At 42.3% G+C, this 24,729-nt stretch overlaps 2 protein-coding genes across 3 annotated transcripts; both read left to right on the forward strand.

Moving 5' to 3' along the window:
- The first annotated feature begins 6,305 nt into the window (after positions 1 to 6,305).
- Positions 6,306 to 11,036, forward strand: LOC115103679 (centromere protein K-like). 2 transcript variants are annotated; one of them, XM_029624527.2, is made up of 11 exons: positions 6,306 to 6,438; positions 6,981 to 7,022; positions 7,118 to 7,255; positions 7,360 to 7,416; positions 7,528 to 7,591; positions 7,715 to 7,761; positions 9,297 to 9,379; positions 9,479 to 9,577; positions 9,812 to 9,947; positions 10,115 to 10,168; positions 10,472 to 11,036. In XM_029624527.2, the coding sequence occupies exons 1-11, from the start codon at positions 6,436 to 6,438 to the stop codon at positions 10,625 to 10,627; spliced, it is 879 nt and encodes a 292-aa protein (XP_029480387.2). In that variant the 5' UTR covers positions 6,306 to 6,435; the 3' UTR covers positions 10,628 to 11,036. The 2 variants fall into 2 exon arrangements, with proteins under 2 accessions (XP_029480387.2, XP_029480389.2); XM_029624529.2 differs by having other exon boundaries at positions 6,981 to 7,013.
- A 306-nt stretch (positions 11,037 to 11,342) lies between these two features.
- On the forward strand, positions 11,343 to 19,213 carry LOC115103680 (stromal membrane-associated protein 1-like). Its single transcript, XM_029624530.2, has 10 exons — positions 11,343 to 11,596; positions 12,089 to 12,222; positions 12,475 to 12,560; positions 12,729 to 12,804; positions 13,238 to 13,306; positions 14,461 to 14,536; positions 14,965 to 15,092; positions 15,393 to 15,618; positions 17,666 to 18,027; positions 18,307 to 19,213. Exons 1-10 carry the CDS (start codon positions 11,479 to 11,481, stop codon positions 18,439 to 18,441), a joined length of 1,410 nt encoding a protein of 469 aa, XP_029480390.1. The 5' UTR covers positions 11,343 to 11,478; the 3' UTR covers positions 18,442 to 19,213.
- The last annotated feature ends 5,516 nt before the right edge of the window (positions 19,214 to 24,729 follow it).

Below are 24,729 nucleotides of genomic sequence, written 5' to 3' on the forward strand. Positions count from 1 at the left end.
TTCTTACACTTACATTTGAGTGATTTAGCAGACACTTTTATCCAGAGCGACTTACATGCTTCTAAAAGACACAGTTTTCTTCCATCTTTGCCCCAGTTTTCTCAATTCTGAGTTGAAAGAATCAGTGATTAATTGACAAGTACTGATGTTGAACTGCTAAACCCCTGCGTTTGTGGTTGTATTCTATGACATTTGATGATAAATCCATCTGTGTAACATGACCTGAAAATTAGGCCTCAGCAGACTGTTTTCAGGTTTCAATTAAGATTCCAAACACATTCAAATGCAACACAAAAATGTTTACTGACTATAAAAATGTATAGCTTGGATCAGGCGTGGTGGTGGTAACACTGGTGGGGAGAAACAGAAGATCATTAGTGCCTGCAGCAGTGGTGTCATTCTCACCTAGATGTCCAACTTCTGGTGGAAGAACTTTAGACACTAAAGGAAAGGAAAGATGGAAAATAGAGACAAAATAAATAAAATGTGGATTAACACTGATATCAATACCAAAGCAGTTGATAAGTTAATAAGTATAAGAGCTAACACTGGTATAACCGTATGAGTTATTTCTTCCAGCAGACTTGTTCTTCCCTCAGAGCTCTCCAGACAAATGAGAATAATGGACAGAACCTTCTTCTTCTTGGCCAGCAGCAGACTGGATGTCGTTGACATCATTCTAGATGGTAGACACTGGTGGACAGAACCAGGACATTGTAGCCTGCAGCAGACTTCATGTAAAGCAACAAGGAAACACTGGTTGACAGAACCATAGAAAGGCCTGCAGCAGTGATGGTAAGTCTACGATGGTAACACTTGGACAGGTTGAGACATCGCCCACTGGATCACAGACTGGATCAGTGTGGAGTCATTATCCTGAGACATTAGGTTTAACAGAATGGTGGACAGATGACCTGAGACACTAGGCCTGCAGCAGACTGGATCAGGTCATTCCGATGGTAACACTGGTGGACAGAACCTGAGGAATAGGCCTGCAGCAGACTGGATCAAGTCATTCTCCACGATGGCAACACTGGTGGACAGAACCTGAGACACTAGGCCTGCAGCAGACTGGATCAGGTCATTCTCCACGATGGTAACACTGGTGGACAGAACCTGAGACACTAGGCCTGCAGCAGACTGGATCAGGTCATTCTCCACGATGGTAACACTGGTGGACAGAACCTGAGACACTAGGCCTGCAGCAGACTGGATCAGGTCATTCTCCACGATGGTAACACTGGTGGACAGAACCTGAGATACTAGGCCTGCAGCAGACTGGATCAAGTCATTCTCCACGATGGCAACACTGGTGGACAGAACCTGAGACACTAGGCCTGCAGCAGACTGGATCAGGTTGTCTTCCTCGATGGAAACACTGGTGGACAGAACCTGAGACACTAGGCCTGCAGCAGACTGGATCAGGTCATTCTCCACGATGCTAACACTGGTGGACAGAACCTGCCTGCAGCAGACTGGATCCGGTCATTCTCCACGATGGTAACACTGGTGGACAGAACCTGAGACACTAGGCCTGCAGCAGACTGGATCAGGTCATTCTCCACGATGGTAACACTGGTGGACAGAACCTGAGACATTAGGCCTGCAGCAGACTGGATCAGGTCATTCTCCACGATGGTAACACTGGTGGACAGAACCTGAGACACTAGGCCTGCAGCAGACTGGATCAGGTCATTCTCCACGATGGTAACACTGGTGGACAGAACCTAAGACACTAGGCCTGCAGCAGACTGGATCAGGTCATTCTCCACGATGGTAACACTGGTGGACAGAACCTGAGACACTAGGCCTGCAGCAGACTGGATCAGGTCATTCTCCACGATGGTAACACTGGTGGACAGAACCTGAGACACTAGGCCTGCAGCAGACTGGATCAGGTCATTCTCCACGATGGTAACACTGGTGGACAGAACCTGAGACACTAGGCCTGCAGCAGACTGGATCAGGTTGTCTTTCTCGATGGAAACACTGGTGGACAGAACCTGAGGAGTCTGCAGGAGTGTCAGTGGCTCCCACTCATCCAGGAAGAAGCTCTTGACAGAGGGGAAGCTTCTTCCTTTCAGAGCTGGGGGAATGTAGGGGGTGTACCCAACAGTCCAGAGCAGAGAGCTGTCGATGGCATTCACGTAGTGGTACTTGTCTCCAAGTAACTCTGGAAAGCTCTGATGGACGTTCTGACTCTCTGACTCTGGACCGTCAAGGGAGTTGAGTTGGGTCACCATTGAGATCCACCCTGAAAGAAACAATATGGTAACGCAGAGTAAATACAACAGATTTGTTGTATTATAAACAAGGAATATTCTCATTTTCACTAAAGGTAAAGTACAAGTGTGTCCCAATAATATCTCATTTCTCCTGAAGTGTGTACTTATTCACCACTTCCCACAAATCTAAAACATTGGATTAGTGGAGTCATGGGCTAGTGGGAGTCTAACTATATTTATTATACCAGTAATATCCTTTGAAATCAGTGAAGTGAACAAATGCACACTTTGGTACAAAGGAGAGGTAATTGGACATAAGTGTATAACTTAATTTTGCATGGTTACATTGCTTGATAACTAACAAATGCCCCAAGTCATCTTAACCTACATTTTATATTTCCTTTCAACTAATAATTCAATCTTCAATTAATATTGAAGTTTCAAGATGTAAATTAATTTAATTGTTCCTACCTGAATCGACTTTGTTGTCCTTAATGGAACAACGTCTGTCTTCGGGGAAGATGAAGGAAAAGCTTGCCATAATAATGCTGTCTCTCTCGTTGTTTGTCAATCAAGAACTGTTGAATTCTTGACATTTCTGAACTTATCTCTTGGGTTCTGGAGTTCCATGTGATGCGTCAGCATTGTGACAATCTCGGTCGCATTGAGATGGTATTCTTTACACAGAATGGCATTATGCAGTGTTTGGAATCGGAATGTAAATTAGATTCTGTTTACCACACACTCTGGCCATAAACAATAAACAATATGCAAAGAAAACCTCATCATTGATTCATTTTAAATTGATTATCCAGTATTGAATGTTTATGCATTACCGCAACCATGCATAAAAGCGGCACCTAGATGCGTGCCCTGTGCTTTTCCTCACCTGGGCAATGTGCACAAACAGTCCATTCCAAAAGTATTCAGGCCCCTTCCCTTTTTCCATTTTGTTACGTTACAGCCTTATTCTAAAATGGATTCAATTCATTTTTCCCCTGATCAATCTACACACAATACCCCATAATAACAAAGTGAAAACACATTTTTAGAAATGTTTGCAAATTCAAAATAAAATATAAAATACCTCACTTATCTTCAGACCCTTTGCTATGAGACTCAAAATTGAGCTCAGGTGCATCCTGTTTCCATTGATCATCCTTGAGATGTTTCTACAACTTGACTGGAGTCCACCTGTGGTAAAATCAATTGATTGGACATGATTTGGAAAGGCACACACCTGTCTATATAAGGTCCCACAGTTGACAGTGCATGTCAGAGCAAAAACCAAGCCACGAGGTCGAAGGAATTGTCTGTAGCGCTCTGAGACAAGATTGTGTCGAGGCACAGATCTGGGGAAGGGTACCAAAAAATGTCTGCAGCATTGAGGGTCCCCAAGAACACGGTGGCCTCCATCAATCTTAAACGGAAGAAGTTTGGAACCACCAAGACTCTTTCAAGAGCTGACTGCCCAGCCAAACTGAGTAATTGGGGGAAAACAGCCTTGGTCAGGGAGGTGACCAGGAACCCAATGGTCACTCTGACAGAGCTCCAGAGTTCCTCTGTGGAGATGGGAGAACCTTCCAGAAGGACAACCATCTCTACAGCAATCCACCAATTAGGCCTTTATGGTAGGGTTGCCAGACAGAAGCCACTCCTGAGTAAAAGGCACATGACAGACCGCTTGGAGTTTGCCAAGACACACAATAAACAACATTCTCACATGTAGTGCCTTCAGAAAGTATTCACACCCCTTGACTTTTTCCACCTTTTGTTGTGTTACAAAGTGGGATTAAAATGGGGCGGCAGGGTAGCCTAGTGGTTAGAGCAGTGTACTAGCAACCCGAATGGTTGCAAGTTCAAACCCTCGAGCTGACAAGGTACAAATCTGTCGTTCTGCCCCTGAACAGATCCCTGAACAGGCAGTTCTGTTCTTAGGCCGTCATTGAAAATAAGAATTTGTTCTTAACTGACTTTACTAGTTAAATAAAGGTAAAATAAAAAAAATGGTTGTAATTGTCAATGTTTGTCAACAATCTACACAAAATAATGTGGAAGATTTGTACAAATATTTTTTATTAATCTAAATAAAACACTAATATATCTTGATTAGATAAGTATTCAAACCCGAGTCAAAACATGTAAGAATCACTGTTGCCAGTGATTACAGCTATACGTCTTTCTGGCTAACTCTAAGGGCTTTGATAAATGTATCAAGCTCTGTCAAGTTGGTTGTTGATCATTGCTAGACAGACATTTTCAAGCCTTGCCATAGATTTTCAAGACGATTTAAAGTCAAAACTGTAACTAGGCCACTCAGGAACATTCAATGTCATCTTGGTTAGCAACTCCAGTGTATACTTGGCCTTGTGTTTTAGGTTAGTGTCCTGCTGAAAGGTGAATTTGTCTCCCAGTGTCTGTTGGAAAGTAGACTGAACCAGGTCTTCCTCTAGGATTCATAAATTATTGCTTTTACATATATCATTTGAACATTTCCTCAGAACAAATAACACAGGATTGTAAGAATAGGGAGCTAGAAATACCAATAGACAAGAAAAACAGAACACCAAAACAGGCAATTTACCATTTACAGAAAACACTTCAATAACCATTTTTAATTCATGCCTGATGGGTGGAGAGTTTTTAAATATACTATCCACCTGCATTTTGTCTGGAGAAGACTAAATTCCAGATTACCACCCCTACGTGAACGTTTTATCTGCTGTATAGAACAGAAGAACATGGAATGAGACCGGGTGACAGGTGTTGTGCCGAAAATCTCCCCCCTGACAGAATTCTCTCCCCCTTCGCGTTCTTCATTGCTGCGAGTTGCTTGCTAGTAGAGATTTCTGCTCTTCACTCCATTGTCATTTTAGCCTACATTTCACTGATCTTAGTAACAGAACGCATTTTTGTCTGCAGTTTGCGGTTTGGTTATGTGTTTCAAGTGTTTGTGGCGGTTCTAGCTTGTATGGCGCCCTGGGCGCGCGCTCCGGCAAGATGCCGCCCGTACCGAAATACGCTACTGATTTTGTATTAGTCTATAAATAAATCTCTTTGACAAAATTCTTAGTCTCTCCCATGTCTTATTCGACTCGTATTTTTGAAAGTGTAAGGATAATAATTCAGCCATAATTGTTCTGAAATGTTTATTGCTTGCACACATTTTACTTCCTCCTCTGTTTAATATAACACACATACATGAATTATTCATTTCGGTTGCCTATCCGGACGTGGAGTTTGTTCTAGAAAGTATTTGACTCTGATGTGTGTCACAGAAAGTATTTGACTCTAGCCACAAAATTAAGGGAATTTTAAAAAATGGGGGGGGGGTCTGGCAGTGGGGAGATTTTCGGCCCAACTCCGGCCTCATTAAAATGATTTGCAATAGGGGATTTGGGGTCATTTCTCCTTACAGCACTCTTGAGTACTATAATAAACGTTCTTATCAGTCTACTGGTTTTGCCCACATATTACACGGACAAGAGATTAGGTTTAAGACATTAGATGAGCTGCATGTGAGGAACTATTTGATAGTGTATTGTTTACCAGTTTCAGAGCTGCTGAATACCGTCACTTTTTTACAGGAATCCCTACATGCCGTAGAACTACTGCAGGGGTTGAAGCCAATCACATCGTCCAGTCTTCCAACATTTATTTGTATGGGGACATGAGTGAATATGCCGAGTCTCGGGTGGCTGAGGCACCTAAAGATCTTCTTGGCCTCCCTTGACACCGGGTGATGTAGATGTAGGAGTGGAGGCCAAGACTAGCTTGCAAAGCAGCCCTGCTGCGATTTCCTCTGGTCTTTGGGGCGGCAGGCAGTCTGTAAAACAGTGCTAGCTGACATGCATCGCTCAAGATTTAAATTCCCCACGAGCCCTAATTTGAGAAGGGTGCAACTGCGTTCATGCAATAACTAATAACTAAATAATATAAAAATAATAATAACTAAACTAATAACTAATGGGGGCTCGAATGCGGGCTGCAGTCGCACACGATTGCGCCGTTCTCAGTGATATGCGTATCAGTACGCAAACCTAACGCTCTCAAACGAAGTACTTCCGCCCATACGTACGTCATTAATACTGGCGGATTTTGAAAAGGAACTAGCCGTGAAGTTGACATCTGTATATCATTTATCTGTGACTGTATGATATAGTGAAATATTATACGTTTTAAGAAAATAAGCCAGCTAACTATTTCAAATATGGTAGGTGGACACGTTGTTTGACAAAGTGAAAAATAGTCGGTTTCCAATTGATGAATGTTCTCCTATTTGTGACGTTAATGATATAACGTTAACTTGTTTTTAGTCGGATATGCTAATCTTTTTCACTGCTAACGTTTGCTAGCTAGCTGACGTTCGTTTGCTTGTTTTTGAGGGTTTGGTAGCTAGCTATGAACTGTAATGTTTCTTCCAAGAGTAACGTTACTTCCTGCTTTTATGTAAAAAAATATATACTTTGTCTGACATTTTTTTAAATGATGAGGAAGCTGGCTAATTGAAAAATCTAGCTAACTTAATCTGACTTCAAGGTATTTTCTTAACTCACCAAAGTAAAGATTTCTTTGTATGCGCCTGGTGTATTTCCCCCCCAAAACATGACTCAAACGACTTTTGAAAATGTTCCGCCATACTCACTGGTCCACGCTATAGACTGCAGATCCAATGCAACGCAATGCATGGGCGTGGACCAGAGCTCGGTAGTTACCCACTTGTTGATAACAATATTGTGAATTCCTTGTTTTCAGAGTTCGAATGAGGTAACGTTGCAACAGGAGAATGTAAGTAAGGTAGCCAAATATGAGCCTTTGTAAGCTTTACTGAAATTACAATAAGCTACCCATTCAACATGCATGTCTTAATAATTCTGACATTTTTATCACAGGGACAGCCACTGGACACAGAGTCAGAAGTCCAGGATACTCCAGCAAAACCAGCCATTCCTTTCTACACAGAGTGCTCGGAAGCTGCACAGGCACAACTGTTTAACGAGTGTGAAGAGCAGTTTGCCCAGCTAGAGATGGTACTGGTCTGTTTACGATGACAGCTCGGTCCTGCACAGACAACTTTGGATGATGTGATGTTATTGTGTTAATGTTAAAATGTAATATTCTGCTTGTTTTTCAGCTTCAGAACGAGATCATTCTCGCAGAGCCTGACTCCGATGAAAACCCTCAAGAACAGGTGAGAGATGTCCCTATTTTCCTGTAGCTGAATGAAACCATTAGTATGCGTGATGCATGAACTTTTTACATGATCTTGCCTTATCTGCTGCATATCTGTTATGTCCAACAGTCTGTGAATAGATTGAAAGCTGTAGCAGCTGAGCTGAAGCAGTGGCAGACAAGACGGCCAGAACGTGAGTGTCTGGTTTCTACTCTGAACATCATTCCTTTATAACTAATTGATTGCACTTATACTGTATGACTGAGACATAAGCATGATATGTACCATCAGAATGTGGTTTACTTTCTATCCATAGTGTTGTCCACAAATCCAGAGGTGTTACTCGTCGTTGGAGCAGAGGAGGTAAATTCACATGTAGATGTTGGAAAATTTACACCATTTCTGTGTAAAAATATTTCTATGCAGTTACCTTTTAATATACAGTACCAGTCAAATTTGGACACCTATTCATTCAAGTGTTTTTCTTTATTTTTTAATATTTTCTACATTGTAGAATGTGAATAAATCAAAACTGAAAAGTGTTAAATCAAAAATGTTATATTTGAGACTCTTCAAAGTATCCACCCTTTGCCTTGATGACAGCATTGCACACTTGCCATTTTCTCAACAAGCTTCACGAGGTAGTCACCTGGAATTCTTTTCCGACAGTCTTGAATGAGTTCCCAAATATGCTGAGCACTTGTTTCCGACAGTCTTGAATGAGTTCCCAAATATGCTGAGCACTGCTTTTCCTTCACGCTGCCGTCCAACTAATCCCAAACCATCTCAATTGGATTGAGGTCGGGTGATTGTGAAGGCCAGGTCTTCTGTTTTGCTAGCACAGACTGGAATATGTTCCAGGAATATGTTCCGGGATTCTTCCGATGGTATTGAGGAGTACACCACATCAGTTATCAATAAGTGCCTCGAGGACGTCGTCCCCACAGTGACTGTACGTACATACCCCAACCAGAAGGCAACATTCGCACTGAGCTAAAGGGTAGAGCTGCCGCTTTCAAGAAGTGTGACTCTAACCTGGAAGCTTATAAGAAATCCCTCTATGCCCACCGACAAACCATCAAACAGGCAAAGCATCAATACAGGACTTAGATCGAATCGTACTACACCGGCTCCGACGCCTGTCGGAAGGCTGCCCGATCTGTGGCCCCTTTTCCTGCGTCTTTTCTTAAAGCAAATTACAGGGATCTGGGCCTGTTCCAGTGAAGCAGTATATGCTTCTCCTCGGACTCGTTAAAGGAAAAAGTTTCTTCCAGTCCGCGGTGAGTAAATTGCTGTTCTGATGTCCAGAAGTTATTTTCGGTTATAAGAGACTGTAGCAGCAACATTATGTACAAAATAATTTACACAAAACGCAAAAAACTAACAAAATAGCACAATTGATTGGGATAATGTAAAACCTCAGCCATGTTCTTCAAATGCATGAAGAAAAAAATTACTTTTTAACAAGCCACACCTGTTAATTGAAATGCATTCTAGGTGACTACCTCATGAAGCTTTTTGAGAGAATGCCAAAAGTGTGCAAAGCTGTCATTAAGGCAAAGGGTGGCTACTTTGAAGAATCTCAAATATTAAAATATATTTTGATTTGTGTAACACTTTTTTTTTGTGGTTACTGCATGATTCCTTTTTTGGTTACCACATGATTCCACATGTGCTATTTCATAGTTCTGATGCCTTCACTATTATTCTACAATGTAGAAAATAGTAAAATAAAGAAGAACCCTTGAATCAGTCGGTGTCAACTTTTGACTGGTTCTGTACACATTTCAGATATCAGCTATTTTATAGTTATACAGAGCCTTATGCTTATGAAAAGTAAACATATTCACAACTGGAGTTTTTATTTTATTTTTTACTTTTCTTTCCTACTTCCACAGTTACAGAAGCTGAATTCACAACTGGAGTTAGTCCTCTCTTGCTCTCAAGCCAAGAGAGACACACTGAGAGAGACTTTAAAAAGGTTTTCTTTGAATGTGATTGTTATTCTAAATCTCCAACCCTTTGAATGTTGACATGGAGACAGTAGATTTGACAGTATACATCTGTGTTCCTGTTTCAGTGAACAGAAGTGGTTGGAGGAAAAGAAGGAAGTGTTGAGGGCAGGCACTGAACATGTGGTCAAACAGCGACTGGAAAACGAAAGGTTATCGGAACACAGGTAATGTACAACAACTGGGTCACGTTTGTTCGGGCACACTGTAAATTAAATATTTACGAGGCTAAACAAAAACTTTTTTTTTTTTTTAATTGAACAGATTTTACCTCCCCGTTTTGGAGCGTTTTCTTCGGTTTCCTGCCTATGAATATAATCCTGAATAATAGACATCAGAACAAACCAACACATTGACAACTATCCTGAGTTTAATATGGAAGTATTGCTGCTGCTGTTCAGTGTGTTGCAGGACACTAAGAAGAAGATCCAGAAGATGAAGGATTACCAGAACAGACTGATGGAGACCCTGGCAGACGTACTGGCGGAACACTTCCCACTTCCTACACAGGAGACCAACGCTGACAAGAAGGAAAAGGTGGCAGTCTTAGTGATGTATTATGTGGCTCTGATGAAGGGGTTGCATCTAGCTTGGTCTCAGATCTGTTTGTGCTGTGTAGCTAACTTTTTATGTGTTGTTGGGCAAGAGAGCACAAACAGATCTGGGACCAGCCTAGATGGTATCGTTTTTATTTCTGTTTTCAGAACATTCCTCAAGAGCTGAACGAGAATCTAATTTCACTCAATGAAGTCCTGGAGGTAAGTCTCTGTTCGCATGCATTGTTTGTTTTATTATTCAACCCGGTGCTCTGGTTTAATTTTGTATTACTTTATTACTACATGCTTGAACCAGTAGCAGCTTTATAGTCTAGCTTTTTATGACCCTATGACTATATTTTACACTTACATTACCCTCACATCTTTGTAATGTAGATCAACTTGATCACAGAACAACAAATGACATAACATCCCTACTCACCTCTTGCTCCAATTGAACAACAACATAAGTAATAACCTTAAACCCTTACCTTAAACCTTATCTTCCATTGTTAAAATTTGCAGCTGCTGATGAACACGACTCTGGAGACGCCTCACGATCCTTACGTATCGATAGACGAGACGTTCTGGCCCCCGTACACAGAGATGCTGCTGCGCCACGGCATTGCACAGAGACACCCAGAGGACTGTTTCAAGATCCGCCTGGAAACCTTTTATTAACAGTAACTGGTCAGACATCTTGGTTCTAGTTTTGTCAGCGTGTGTAGCAGCCTGGTCCCAGATGTTTGTGCTGTCTTGCCGTCTCATTGTCATGCCATCGATCATAAGCGTTGGTTATACAGTACAATCAGGTCTGGCACCAGGCTAGGTGTATGGTAATATCATGAGTATGTATTGCGATAGTGGCTTGATGGGTCACTGGTTTATTGTGTTATTTCCTGTATGTTTCACAATAGGTTAACCTTTTTAATGTTTTTTTAAACATGTTATATAGATATTTATGTTGCTCTCTCTGGCTACTGGAACACAATTTGCATACTTCGGTGAAACCTTACATTGTTATGTATATATTTCCATGTATCAATGTATGCCAGATTTGTTCTTAATAAAAGGAAAAATCAACAAAATATACAGACATTCGTTATTCACTGTAGCACTTTGTTCTAAACCGAAGAACAGAAAACATCTTGACACATCAGTACTTGATTCACAGCAGTACATAAGAACTTGTATAATATTTTTGTTAATACAGAAATTCCCAAGGACGGATAATCTGTACCAACAACATTTTAAACATTAAAAAATGTTTTTTTTTAATTGTCAAGAAACCCTGACATGCGTCAGCAGGCCACGTCATTCCATCATCCAATCCCGAGAGCCGTTTAGGTATGTTCACCCGCCTCCCGCGAGTTCGTGCATTCTTGTGGGCGGAGAACAAATTTCGGTTCCGGGTGTTTTTACACTTCTCTCGAAGGCGTTCATTTGTCTGATTATGGTCTTAAATCATAAAGTTAAAAAAATTCACGGTAGACAACAGTTTTATTGAAAGAACAAACAGAACATCAGCAAAGATGACAACCCGATCAGAGAGAGAGAAGGCCCTGAAACTCAACGAGCAGCATCAGGCCATTCTGTCCAAAATGCTGAGAGAGGACGACAACAAATACTGCGCCGATTGTGAGGCGAAAGGTAACTATATAAAACAATGTCAACTTCGTTAAATTGTGTCATTTGATCTTATATAACCGTTTCAGTTATTCGTCTAGCCAGACTCCGACTGAGTTGTTAGCTGACTATGCTAACTGTAAGTAGCAGCTAGTCTGCTGACACCTTCCTTCCTCTTTAGCATTTATCTGGTAGCTACTAGGCTAGCTTAGCTATGCTAGGTAGCATTTTGTCTCCCACCACACCTTGAACCAAACTTCAGTCATACAAGTAAATGCAAGTTTCGACACCCCTGCACCATGAAAGTCACCACTGGGAAACTATCCCTAAATGTCAAAGAATGCACAGGGAAGACCTGCCAATCGGAAGTCCTATTGTGACACCTGCACCACCCGTACAGACAGGTTTTGATAAGTGAATTTTCCGTTACCTGGGCTGTGTTCATTAGACACCTAACGGAAGAGAACAGACTGAAACCGGTGCACTAATGAGTACGACCCTGTCTCTGCCTGCCAGGTCCAAGGTGGGCATCATGGAACCTGGGAGTGTTTATCTGTATCCGATGTGCTGGCATCCACAGGAACCTTGGGGTTCACATATCACGGGTCAAATCTGTCAACCTGGACCAATGGACAGCAGCACAAATACAGGTAATTGGCCAATGTCCAGGATTTATAATATTCATAAATTAGAAATGTCATGTATTGACCTATATTTATTGACACAGACACCTCTCTTTCTTGTATATCCTACTGGCTGAATACAAAGTTGACTTTTTAACCCATACTTATCATGTCCCCCCTGCTGTTTCACTATCCACCCTCCACCCCCCTTTATCTCTGTGCTCTTTCTCTCTTTCCCCCACCCTCTTTCTCTTCATCTCTCCTTCTCTTCTCTAACAGAGCATAGTAGATATGGGCAACTCCAAGTCCAGGCAGCTTTATGAGGCCAACCTTCCAGACAACTACAGAAGGCCTCAGACAGACCAGTATCCTTACAACTACACACACACACACACAGACACGCACAGTCTCTCTCGCACTCACTCACTCTCTCTCACACACACGGCGGTTCCCAAAAAGCTTCCCGTAAACACACGTACTTGCCCCTTTATAATATTGCTACATTTTTTTCCCCCCTTAACACCTGACCCCAGAGCAGTGGAGTTCTTCATCAGGGACAAGTATGAGAAGAAGAAATACTACAGCAAAAATGTGACCAATGGACACAGCGTATGTATCTCACCTCTGACACCACACTCAAGCTGGTTTGCGGATAGTACTAGAATGTGTTGTCTTATTTGTATGTAGACTCTCCAAAGTGTTGCTTGTTATGTGTTAGGTTAAAGGGATACTTTGGAGTTATGGCAATGAGGCCCATTATGTACTTCCCTAAAGTCAGATGAACTCTTGGATAACATTTGTACGTCTCTGGGTCCAGTATGAAGGAAGTTAGAGGTAGTTTCACTAGCTAATGCTAACTAGCATTAGCGCAATGACAGGCTATCTGCTAGTATGCATTTCCACAGGTGTTTGTGGTACTGTTTTATTGTGTTATATGGCCTAACAATTTGGAACATTATTCAAATGAGATTAGGCCTTTATCTCTCTTCCTCCATTGATTTTTTTTCTTCTTCTAATTTCCTCTTATGATGTTCCTCTACAGCCAAAAGACAAGGAGAGCAAGCGAGAGAAGGAAACTGATAGAGGAACCAAGCTGTCATACAATGCCAAAGTACGGTGGTTTTGAATGGATACATCTATAGATTCCTTATATAAGAGTTCTGTCTCAACCCAACCCATATTCCTTTTTCGTCAATCACACTGTACACCCTGTTTGTCTCTTTTGAGCTTTGCAGTCAGAATTATGTTTATTTTGTTTACAACAATTCCACTCATCATGACACTCCATGCTATAGCGGTCAGGTTTTAGTGGTTTAATGGGAGCAGACTTAAAGGGCAATTCCACCGCTTTTCAAACCCCTATTCATTTTTCAGCAACATACCATTGTCTACATATGTGAAAACGGCACGTTTTATGATCTGTGGTTAAAAAGATCAAATTGTTTCCCTGTATTATTACAGGGTAGGACTTAAAATCAAGAAAAACTGATGTATTTATTATTTTTTTTGCCAGAGGGGAGGGTATGTTCTTGCTCCCCATGTCACCAATCTCCTAGTGTTTGTTTTTTAAATGTTTTAACTTTTGATGATGTCATCGGGTAGAACTTTTGAGCTTCATGATTTTTTTTCTACCAAAAGAAGAAATGCATGGTTTTCACATGTCGATACTGGTATTGTGCTGGAGATAATGAATGAGGTTGAAAAGTGGTGGAATTGCCCTTTAACAGTCTAGTATGGCAAACTGTATGAAAAACATTAGTTAACAGGTCTGGCATTATACCAGTACTTAATACAACTAATCATCAATTTACGAATGTTTATGGTCACCATGTCCAGCAAACTGATTTGTTGTGGTGCGTCTCACTGTGTAGTAGTTACTTTGACGTGTTGATACATTGGTGAAAAATAGACCATCTGTGGGTTTAGGGTTAGAATGCTGGGCGTCGAGCTCCCGGCATGTTGGTTCCTAGACAAAGCATTGAATGTGGTTAAGTAACCCAATGCTGAGGATGCACCTAACCTTTGACCTCTAAGAGGGCTTGACTGCTGAGGGTTTCAAATATCCCTTGCTTGTCTTATCTGAAGTACACCTCATCAGGATCTTTGCTTTCATTATGAACTAAACCTATGCTCAACCGAAGCCCTGCATATTTAGCCATTAGTCTGGAAGACGCTTAACACATCAACTTCATTATTACTTCCAAGACTACATTATTATTTTTTTCACAATCATTTTGCCTTTTCTCTTGGACTCAACCCCTGAAGAGTGAAGAGACCCGCCATGTCCCCAAAACCAGTCCTGTGAAGACAGCAGAACCTCCCGTCAACCTACTTGGCCTTGGTAAGATTAAACCAGTCAGTTTTCCAAAATGAAAATGAGTTTCTTATTGGACAAGTTCAGATAGTCCTTCCTGGTTTCAGCCTGTTTTCTTTCATTTTGTGCCTATTGAATATGACCCTGCTTTGCCTTGATGCATACGACCCTGGGTGGAAGCCTAGCAGTTAAGAGCTAACTAGGTGAAATTTGTCGCTGTGCCCTTGAGCAAGGCACTTAACCCTAATTGCTCCTGTATGTCGCTCTGGATAAGAGCGTCTGCTAAATGACTCAAATGTCAAATGTACTAAACCAGTCAGTTATTCAGAAATGCTGAGTCTTGAACAATACACACATTCATCTTAAGTATGTTTTTTTTCCTCCCCTGTATAACCTGTTTTACACATCTGTTTTTAACCCCTCTCCATGGCTCTCTGTCTCTCCCATCTCTCTAGATGCTCCAACACCTGCCCCTGCTAACAACGGTAGTGCTGCTAGCACAGCAAGTCACGACTTGGATATCTTTGGCCCCATGGTGTCCAACCCCCTCCCCTCATCTAATGCTGCTGCTCAGTTCTCTCAGGTAACACAATCTGATGACCTCACCACTTCCCTGGTCCCTATGGACACCCAGCTCCACAAACTTAAAGACGCATACTGAACTTCTATATTTACATGCACATATATTACCTGTACATCTACATCTGAACGATGGCCCAGAGCATTGTGCTCTCAATGCAGTGAGTAATTTGTCTCACACACATCCATGCAGGCCAATGCATGCTAGCGTGAGAGACGTTTGAGGAGCAAGAGACTCAACACACTGAATAGTGTTAGCGACTTTTCTTACGTCGTTCTTACAGTTTTTGCTTCCTTCTTCCAGGCTAGCTCCAGTACCCCAGCCAGCACCCCAACACAACCCCCAGCAGCAACCCCATCCTCGGGCTCTGCCCAGGGAAACCTGGACCTGTTCAGTGAGACTGGTGGTGGAGGGGGCATTAAGGGGGAGGACACCGGGGCCAAGAAACCCCTCTCCAAGGACTCCATCTTGTCCCTGTATGGGAACACCAGTATGCCTCAGATGCCCCAGCACCAGCATGCCCCGCCTGGTAAGGAGATATACAGACACAAGCCTACACAGGCACGCTATATACACTCATGCAGGGCTCTACACTGACCTTTTTTACAAAGAGCATGTGTAGGAGCACTCAAAGAAATTTAGGAGCACAATGACAAATATTTGAGGTAACAAGATGTTTTCTTTGTAATAATGGTGCAAGAATGACGGTCATGAATTTGCACTCAGTGTATTCACCATGGCACTCCAGGGCTGCAGTACAGTGAAGTAATAATTTCAATCATTACCATCAGCACTTGTGCTCCTAAATAAAAATTCCAGGTGGTACAACAAAATATTTTGGCGCATATGCGAGTAAAATGGTTGCACTGTAGAGCCTTGTCATACATAAGTGTGGGCATGTGTGCACATCGTGATGTGACTTTGATTAATGTGATGAATGTTATTTATCGTTGTTACTCAATTAAATTAACCATGTAACAATTAGCTCATAAGGAATTTGGGGCACCACGGAAGAAGTTGTCTAATGAGTTACCATCTCCCGAATTAAACTCTAGAAGAAATATATAAGATATATTGATACGTCATTTATTCATCATTACCTCATATGAGTCTCATTCTGAACATTGTAGACTTCTTGAATCTGCAAGATCCCCAGCCTTTTCTGATTATTCAGTTCTACACATTGATTTCAATTTTTATTTACCAGCTATCTAAATAACAACACAGAATACACATTTACATGAGACAAAAGTCTCTAGTGGACTGACAAAATATGATGGCTTGTTACACAATGGGGTGGGGAAAGAGAGGGATAGAGAAAAGGACATTTATTGTGGCTACATTCTAGGACTGTTCTCACATTAATCCTATACCTTGTACACCAACTGCTGCCCGTTTGGGTAAGAAATGCAATGTATTTACATGTAAGTTAGATGTCTTTGTTTGTTGTCTCTCTGTTGAAATCAATCAATCCTTCTATGAGGAATGGCTCGATGGGTGTAAGGCTCTGATTGTCCACCAGAGGTTACAATATCCTTCTTAGTTGTCCTGGCTTGGAGTGGAGTGTTTCTTCTGAACTGTTCTTCAGATGCCCAATTACCGTCTGAGATGGGATCCTCTCCTTCCTTTCTCGGGTAGATAGTCAGATCTAGATCCCTTTACATGCACAGCTGCAGACTGTCAATGTTTTGGTCTAGTGAGTTTATCTTCATCTCTTGTTGAGTTTGAGTTTCCAGCCATTTGTAATGTTTAGCTCATGCTTCACATCTGCTGGTCTGAATATGTTAATTCTTAGCGAGTCCTTTTAATCACTCTGGTCGGAAAGGGCATTTCCATCACACTGACACATTTGTCTGACCTCATTCTGCGTTTGGCTAAATCAATGTGCAACGGACATCAAAACCAAAATCACATTCATATCTTAACAAAAATAGTTTAATTGTTCATCATATTGTATTAACATCATATTGGATGGAAACATAACAGCCGAAGGAGGGTTTCCTTCCTAAGGTACAGTATTTGGTTGATACAGTTTTTAAAAACATCACAAAATGAAAATCAATATGACATGATTATTTTTTAGATCCCCACTGACCATTCTTAACATTCCTATCTTAGAAATATTGTTCCAATATTCATTTTTTTGGGTGTTATAGTTTTAGCGGCAAAAATATTCTAGAGAACAAAGGCATTCCTTTGGTTGGTGCTGAAGAGCAGGAGAGGGTTCTCTGCTGCATAAGATTTACAATTGGCGTGAGGTGTCATAACTGGCCCAGCCCCCCTCTCCTCTCCTGTGGTCTGAGACCTTTGATCCTTGACCAGGAGAGTCATGACACACAAATGCATGCACACACACACCAACCAATAACAGAGGTTGGTCAATGGTCTTCAACTGGCTCTGGGCTATATAAATGCATGCTGTTAAATACCAAACACTTCTAAAGTAACAAGTCACCAACCAAGTTGTTCAGTCACTTTACTATATCTATGGCAAGCAGTCAAATTTTAACAGAAAATTATATTTTGAAAGAAACTCAAACTGTTCTCAGTATTTCTCCTGTACTTCTCCCTTCCAGCTGGTATATACATGAACCCCGCCCAGATGCAGTTTCCAGTAGGCATCCCCCAGCAGCAGGTCCCTGCTGGCTACCAGGCCTTCCCTGGCATGGGCACAGGCATGCCCCCCACCACCGTCATGGGTGCCATGATGGCTCAGAATGGAGCTGCCATGATGGGACCCAACACAGGCATGATGGTTGGCATGACGATGCCCAATGGTTTCATGGGACAAGCGCCCGCGGCCGGGATGGTTGGCATGGCTCCGAGGATGATGGGGGTACCACAGGGGGGGATGCCCGCGGGTATGGTGCCCGCTCAGGGCATGCAGGGGATGTATGCCGTCCAGCCTGGGCAGCAGGGCCACTGGAACATGGGACAGGTATGTTAGTTCTTTTGATGTCATGTTATTTGGCATATTGGGGATTTTCCCCTTGGAGTAAACTTCGCATTTGAAGTATAAGATGGTTTTATAAGAATACAATATCAAGTGTCTTTGTGAGGTAACTTAGGTATGGCAATATGGTAACATTACCTAACTATCAAATGTTCTCAGATCTATATAAATGCATTGTGGTCAGGGCTTGGGTTTGTTTTAGTATTAGACAATATTGTGTTTCCCTGACACCTTACTATTCATCTCTCCTACTGTCTTCCCCAGATGAACCAGCAGATGTCAGGGATGAGTCTGAACGGTGCCGGGGGGGCCATGGCCTTCGGTCAGCCTGCCTCCACCATGGGAGGCTGGGCCGCGGCACCCTCCGGTCAGACCCTCAGCAACCAGCTCTGGAAGTGACCCCCCACCCCTGGAGGTCAAAGGTTAGGGATTGGGGGTCAGGGCAGCGGCAGAGGGGATTGCAACCAGGGGGTCCGAAATCCAACATCCAACCCCTCCAGTAACCTTACTATGAACTGATGCCCGTTCTCCAATTGATACTGACCACTCTCCAACATCGAGCTTATCTGGCTGTTCGCATACTGAAGCGATGCAGCCTTGTTTCCTTGTTTCCTTCAGGTAATCACAGATCCATTGGTGATTGGACAGGTGAAAGCAAGGTGACCGTCTTATTAGTCTGACTGACCCAATCAGATCAGTGATTACTTCAAGGAAGGAAGGAAGCATTTCTGCAAGTATTCAAATGGGGCACATCTCTCTCTTTCTGTCACTTTCTATCCATCCTCTCTTTCCGTCTCTCTTTTGTGAGTAAATTGGGAGTGCTCATACACCATCATACGCAGGCTGGCAGTCAGTGCCTGTTACATGTTGTGGATATCATAACTCTTTTCATTTTCCTTTTTTGGAGGGAAAAAAAACGACAACCACAACAACGTAAACAAATACAACAACAAAGACATCATCGACAACATATCGAAAAAGCTGCAGGACCAGTTACACAAGCTTTTATTGTATCATTATAAAAATTATTATAGAGAATTAAAGAATAGTATTTAAACTTTGGGAGAAGACATGGCTATAATTTCTGTGAATACTGCTCTCCTATGTACAGCTCTGTATAACATTTTAAACGACATGTGGTTCCCCTACAAAATAAAGTATGATAAACCAATGTGTCTTCTGAGTTCTAGATTTTGCCATTAACAGCATTCAATGTCAATTCTACCAGAACACCTAAGAAGGGACAGAAGTTTGCATTTAAAACATGTCTACTCCCCCATTTATTTATTATTGTATTTATTTTTCTGGGGTAGGCTACACATGCACATGTCAGGGTGGTATCATTCTTTAACCATCCTTTGCAGAGCTGGCAGGTTAAATACACCACTACCGTATCACATAAGAGGGAAGACAGACACGGAGAGCCAAAATCTCCCTTTTAAGTAGGCTAAATATTTAATCGAATTTGGTTGATGGTGCAACATGGTAAAAAAAAAAAAATACTAAAATTGACAAAAAAAAACGTTTAACTGAATGAAGAAGCACTGAACTGGAGAGCTAGGAAGAAAAAACGTTTAACTGAATGAAGAAGCACTGAACTGGAGAGCTAGGAAGAAAAAACGTTTAACTGAATGAAGAAGCACTGAACTGGAGAGCTAGGAAGAAAAAACGTTTAACTGAATGAAGAAGCACTGAACTGGAGAGCTAGGAAGAAAAAACGTTTAACTGAATGAAGAAGCACTGAACTGGAGAGCTAGGAAGAAAAACGTTTAACTGAATGAAGAAGCACTGAACTGGAGAGCTAGGAAGAAAAACGTTTAACTGAATGAAGAAGCACTGAACTGGAGAGCTAGGAAGAAAAAACGTTTAACTGAATGAAGAAGCACTGAACTGGAGAGCTAGGAAGAAAAAACGTTTAACTGAATGAAGAAGCACTGAACTGGAGAACTAGGAAGAAAAAACGAATTCCCAAGCGAGGAAATACGCGGGACGTGGTTTTTAGCATGATCTCTTTTGAGTGCATAAAGTGTGAGGGTGTTGACCCTAGCTTACTCGATATTCTGCAATCAATTACAAGTATTTGAGGACGACGTCGTAACATTTTGGTAATGGCCACACCTTCGGTTGTTGATTACCATCATGAAAAGGAGGAGGATGCGGCGAAGGTGCCCGATGAAGAGCTCCGGGCCCGCCTTTCCGACTGACGATTCTCCCTCCCTGTACCATCGAAGCTCCCTCCGCTACTACTACCTTTCTGAACTGCCTTAACACAGTCAGCTGTGGAAGATCGTACCCGAAGTCAAGACCAGCTACATTTGTTTTGTTTTTAAACAGTATTTGAGATGATATTTAATGAAAAGCGCTATCTAAAATAAATGTACTATTATTAAACAGAAATAGAGTTCCAGGTCACACTTTATTTGTTTAGTTCCAAATAAATGATTTACAGCCAGGCATACTTTCGACCAACGATCTGTTGATAATAACTGCTTGCTAAGGTTATGGTTCGCTTAGAATTCGTGTAAGGGTTACGTTTAGGGCTAGGGTTAGGATAGGGGCATGGGTTAGTGGATAGCGGTAGTTAGTTGAAATGTTGACCTCTCAGTATATTTGACCTCTCAGCTTCCCTATCAGCTTCCCTATCAAATCTAAAAATCTCAAATAGAAAACCGAAGAAAATTAACAATAATGACAAATGGTTTGATGAAGAATGCAAAAATCTAAGAAAGAAATTGAGAAACCTGTCCAACCAAAAACATAGAGACCCGGTAAACCTGAGTCTACGCCTTCACTATGGTGAATCACTAAAACAATACAGAAATACACTACGGAAAAAGAAGGAACAGCATGTCAGAAATCAGCTCAATGCAATTGAAGAATCCATAGACTCTAACCACTTCTGGGAAAATTGGAAAACACTAAACAAACAACAACACGAAGAATTATCTATCCAAAATGGAGATGTATGGGTAAACCACTTCTCCAATCTTTTTGGTTCTATAACAAAGAACAAAGAGCAAAAACATATACATGATCAAATACAGATCTTAGAATCAACTATTAAAGACTACCAGAACCCACTGGATTCTCCAATTACATTGAATGAGTTACAGGACAAAATAAAAACCCTTCAACCCAAAAAGGCCTGTGCTGTCGATGGTATCCTCAATGAAATGATCAAATATACAGACAACAAATTCCAATTGGCTATACTAAAACTCTTTAACATCATACTTAGCTCTGGCATCTTCCCCAATATTTGGAACCAAGGACTGATCACCCCAATCCACAAAAGTGGAGACAAATTTGACCCCAATAACTACCGTGGAATATGTGTCAACAGTAACCTTGGGAAAATCCTCTGCATTATTATTAACAGCAGACTCGTACATTTCCTCAATGAAAACAATGTACTGAGCAAATGTCAAATTGGCTTTTTACCAAATTACCGTACAACAGACCATGTATTCACCCTGCACACCCTAATTGACAACCAAACAAACCAAAACAAAGGCAAAGTCTTCTCATGCTTTGTTGATTTCAAAAAAGCCTTCGACTCAATCTGGCATGAGGGTCTGCTATACAAACTGATGGAAAGTGGTGTTGGGGGTAAAACATACGACATTATAAAATCCATGTACACAAACAACAAGTGTGCGGTTAAAATTGGCAAAAAACACACACATTTCTTCACACAGGGTCGTGGGGTTAGACAGGGATGCAGCTTAAGCCCCACCTCTTCAACATATATATCAACGAATTGGCGCGGGCACTAGAAAAGTCTGCAGCACCCGGCCTCCCCTGCTAGAATCAAGTCAAATGTCTGCTGTTTGCTGATGATCTGGTGCTTCTGTCACCAACCAAGGAGGGCCTACAGCAGCACCTAGATCTTATGCACAGATTCTGTCAGACCTGGGCCCTGACAGTAAATCTCAGTAAGACCAAAATAATGGTGTTCCAAAAAAGGTCCAGTCACCAGGACCACAAATACAAATTCCATCTAGACACTGTTGCCCTAGAGCACACAAAAAACTATACATACCTTGGCCTAAACATCAGCGCCACAGGTAACTTCCACAAAGCTGTGAACGATCTGAGAGACAAGGCAAGAAGGGCATTTTATGCCATCAAAAGAAACATAAATTTCAACATACCAATTAGGATTTGGCTAAAAATACTTGAATCAGTCATAGAGCCCATTGCCCTTTATGGTTGTGAGGTCTGGGGTCCGCTCACCAACCAAGACTTCACAAAATGGGACAAACACCAAATTGAAAAAATATCCTCCGTGTACAACGTAAAACACCAAATAATGCATGCAGAGCAGAATTAGGCCGATACCCACTAATTATCAAAATCCAGAAAAGAGACGTTAAATTCTACAACCACCTAAAAGGAAGCGATTCACAAACCTTCCATAACAAAGCCATCACCTACAGAGAGATGAACCTGGAGAAGAGTCCCCTAAGCAAGCTGGTCCTGGGGCTCTGTTCACAAACACAAACACACCCTACAGAGCCCCAGGACAACAGCACAATTAGACCCAACCAAATCATGAGAAAACAAAAAGATAATTACTTAACACATTGGAAAGAATTAACAAAAAAACAGAGCAAACTAGAATGCTATTTGGCCCTACACAGAGAGTACACAGCGGCAGAATACCTGACCACTGTGACTGACCCAAAATTAAGGAAAGCTTTGACTATGTACAGACTCAGTGAGCATAGCCTTGCTATTGAGAAAGGCCGCCGTAGGCAGACATGGCTCTCAAGAGAAGACAGGCTATGTGCTCACTGCCCACAAAATGAGGTGGAAACTGAGCTGCACTTCCTAACCTCCTGCCCAATGTATGACCATATTAGAGAGACATATTTCCCCCAGATTACACAGATCCACAAAGAATTCGAAAACAAATCCAATTTTGAAAAACTCCCATATCTTTTGGGTGAAATTCCACAGTGTGCCATCACAGCAGCAAGATTTGTGACCTGTTGCCACGAGAAAAGGGCAACCAGTGAAGAACAAACACCATTGTAAATACAACCCATATTTATGCTTATTCATTTTATCTTGTGTCCTTTAACTATTTGTACATTGTATATATATATATAATATGACATATGCCATCACGGTTGACAACTCCATTGTGTCCTCCTCCCAGAGCGCTAAGAACCTTGGCGTGATCCTGGACAACACCCTGTCGTTCTCAACTAACATCAAGGCGGTGGCCCGTTCTTGTAGGTTCATGCTCTACAACATCCGCAGAGTACGACCCTGCCTCACACAGGAAGCAGCGCAGGTCCTAATCCAGGCACTTGTCATCTCCCGTCTGGATTACTGCAACTCGCTGTTGGCTGGGCTCCCTGCCTGTGCCATTAAACCCCTACAACTCATCCAGAACGCCGCAGCCCGTCTGGTGTTCAACCTTCCCAAGTTCTCTCACGTCACCCCGCTCCTCCGCTCTCTCCACTGGCTTCCAGTTGAAGCTCGCATCCGCTACAAGACCATGGTGCTTGCCTACGGAGCTGTGAGGGGAACGGCACCTCAGTACCTCCAGGCTCTGATCAGGCCCTACACCCAAACAAGGGCACTGCGTTCATCCACCTCTGGCCTGCTCGCCTCCCTACCACTGAGGAAGTACAGTTCCCGCGCAGCCCCGTCAAAACTGTTCGCTGCTCTGGCCCCCCAATGGTGGAACAAACTCCCTCACGACGCCAGGACAGCGGAGTCAATCACCACCTTCCGGAGACACCTGAAACCCCACCTCTTTCAGGAATACCTAGGATAGGATAAAGTAATCCTTCTCACCCCCCCTTAAAAGATTTAGATGCACTATTGTAAAGTGGCTGTTCCACTGGATGTCTTAAGGTGAACGCACCAATTTGTAAGTCGCTCTGGATAAGAGCGTCTGCTAAATGACTTAAATGTAAATGTATTTGTAATGTCTTTACTGTTTTGAAACTTCTGTATGTGTAATGTTTACTGTTAATTTTTGTTGTTTTTCACTTTATATATTCACTTTGTATGTTGTCTACCTCACTTGCTTTGGCAATGTTAACACATGTTTCCCATGCCAATAAAGCCCTTGAATTGAATTGAGTAAGAACATCCGTCTGAGCTTTGCAAAGGTACTTGGCGACAAGTACCACTACGCGAATGCCATCGACAGCGCTCTGTTCTGGACTGTTGGGTACACCCCCTACATTCCCCCAGCTCTGAAAGGAAGAAGCTTCCCTTCTGTCGAGAGCTTCTTCCTGGATGAGTGGGAGCCACTGACACTCCTGCAGACTCCTCAGGTTCTGTCCACCAGTGTTTCCATCGAGGAAGACAACCTGATCCAGTTTGCTGCAGGCCTAGTGTCTCAGGTTCTGTCCACCAGTGGTGCCATCGTGGAGAATGACCTGATCCAGTCTGCTGCAGGCCTAGTGTCGCAGGTTCTGTCCACCAGTGTTGCCATCGTGGAGAATGACCTGATCCAGTCTGCTGCAGGCCTAGTGTCTCAGGTTCTGTCCACCAGTGTTACCATCGTGGAGAATGACCTGATCCAGTCTGATGCAGTCCTAGTGTCTCAGGTTCTGTCTACCAGTGTTGCCATCGTGGAAAATGACCTGATCCAGTCTGCTGCAGGCCTAGTGTCTCAGGTTCTGTCTACCAGTGTTACCGTTGTGGAGAGTGACCTGATCC

The sequence above is a fragment of the Oncorhynchus nerka genome, linkage group LG21 (assembly GCF_034236695.1).
Source record: "Oncorhynchus nerka isolate Pitt River linkage group LG21, Oner_Uvic_2.0, whole genome shotgun sequence".
In the NCBI taxonomy this organism is placed as follows: domain Eukaryota; kingdom Metazoa; phylum Chordata; class Actinopteri; order Salmoniformes; family Salmonidae; genus Oncorhynchus; species Oncorhynchus nerka.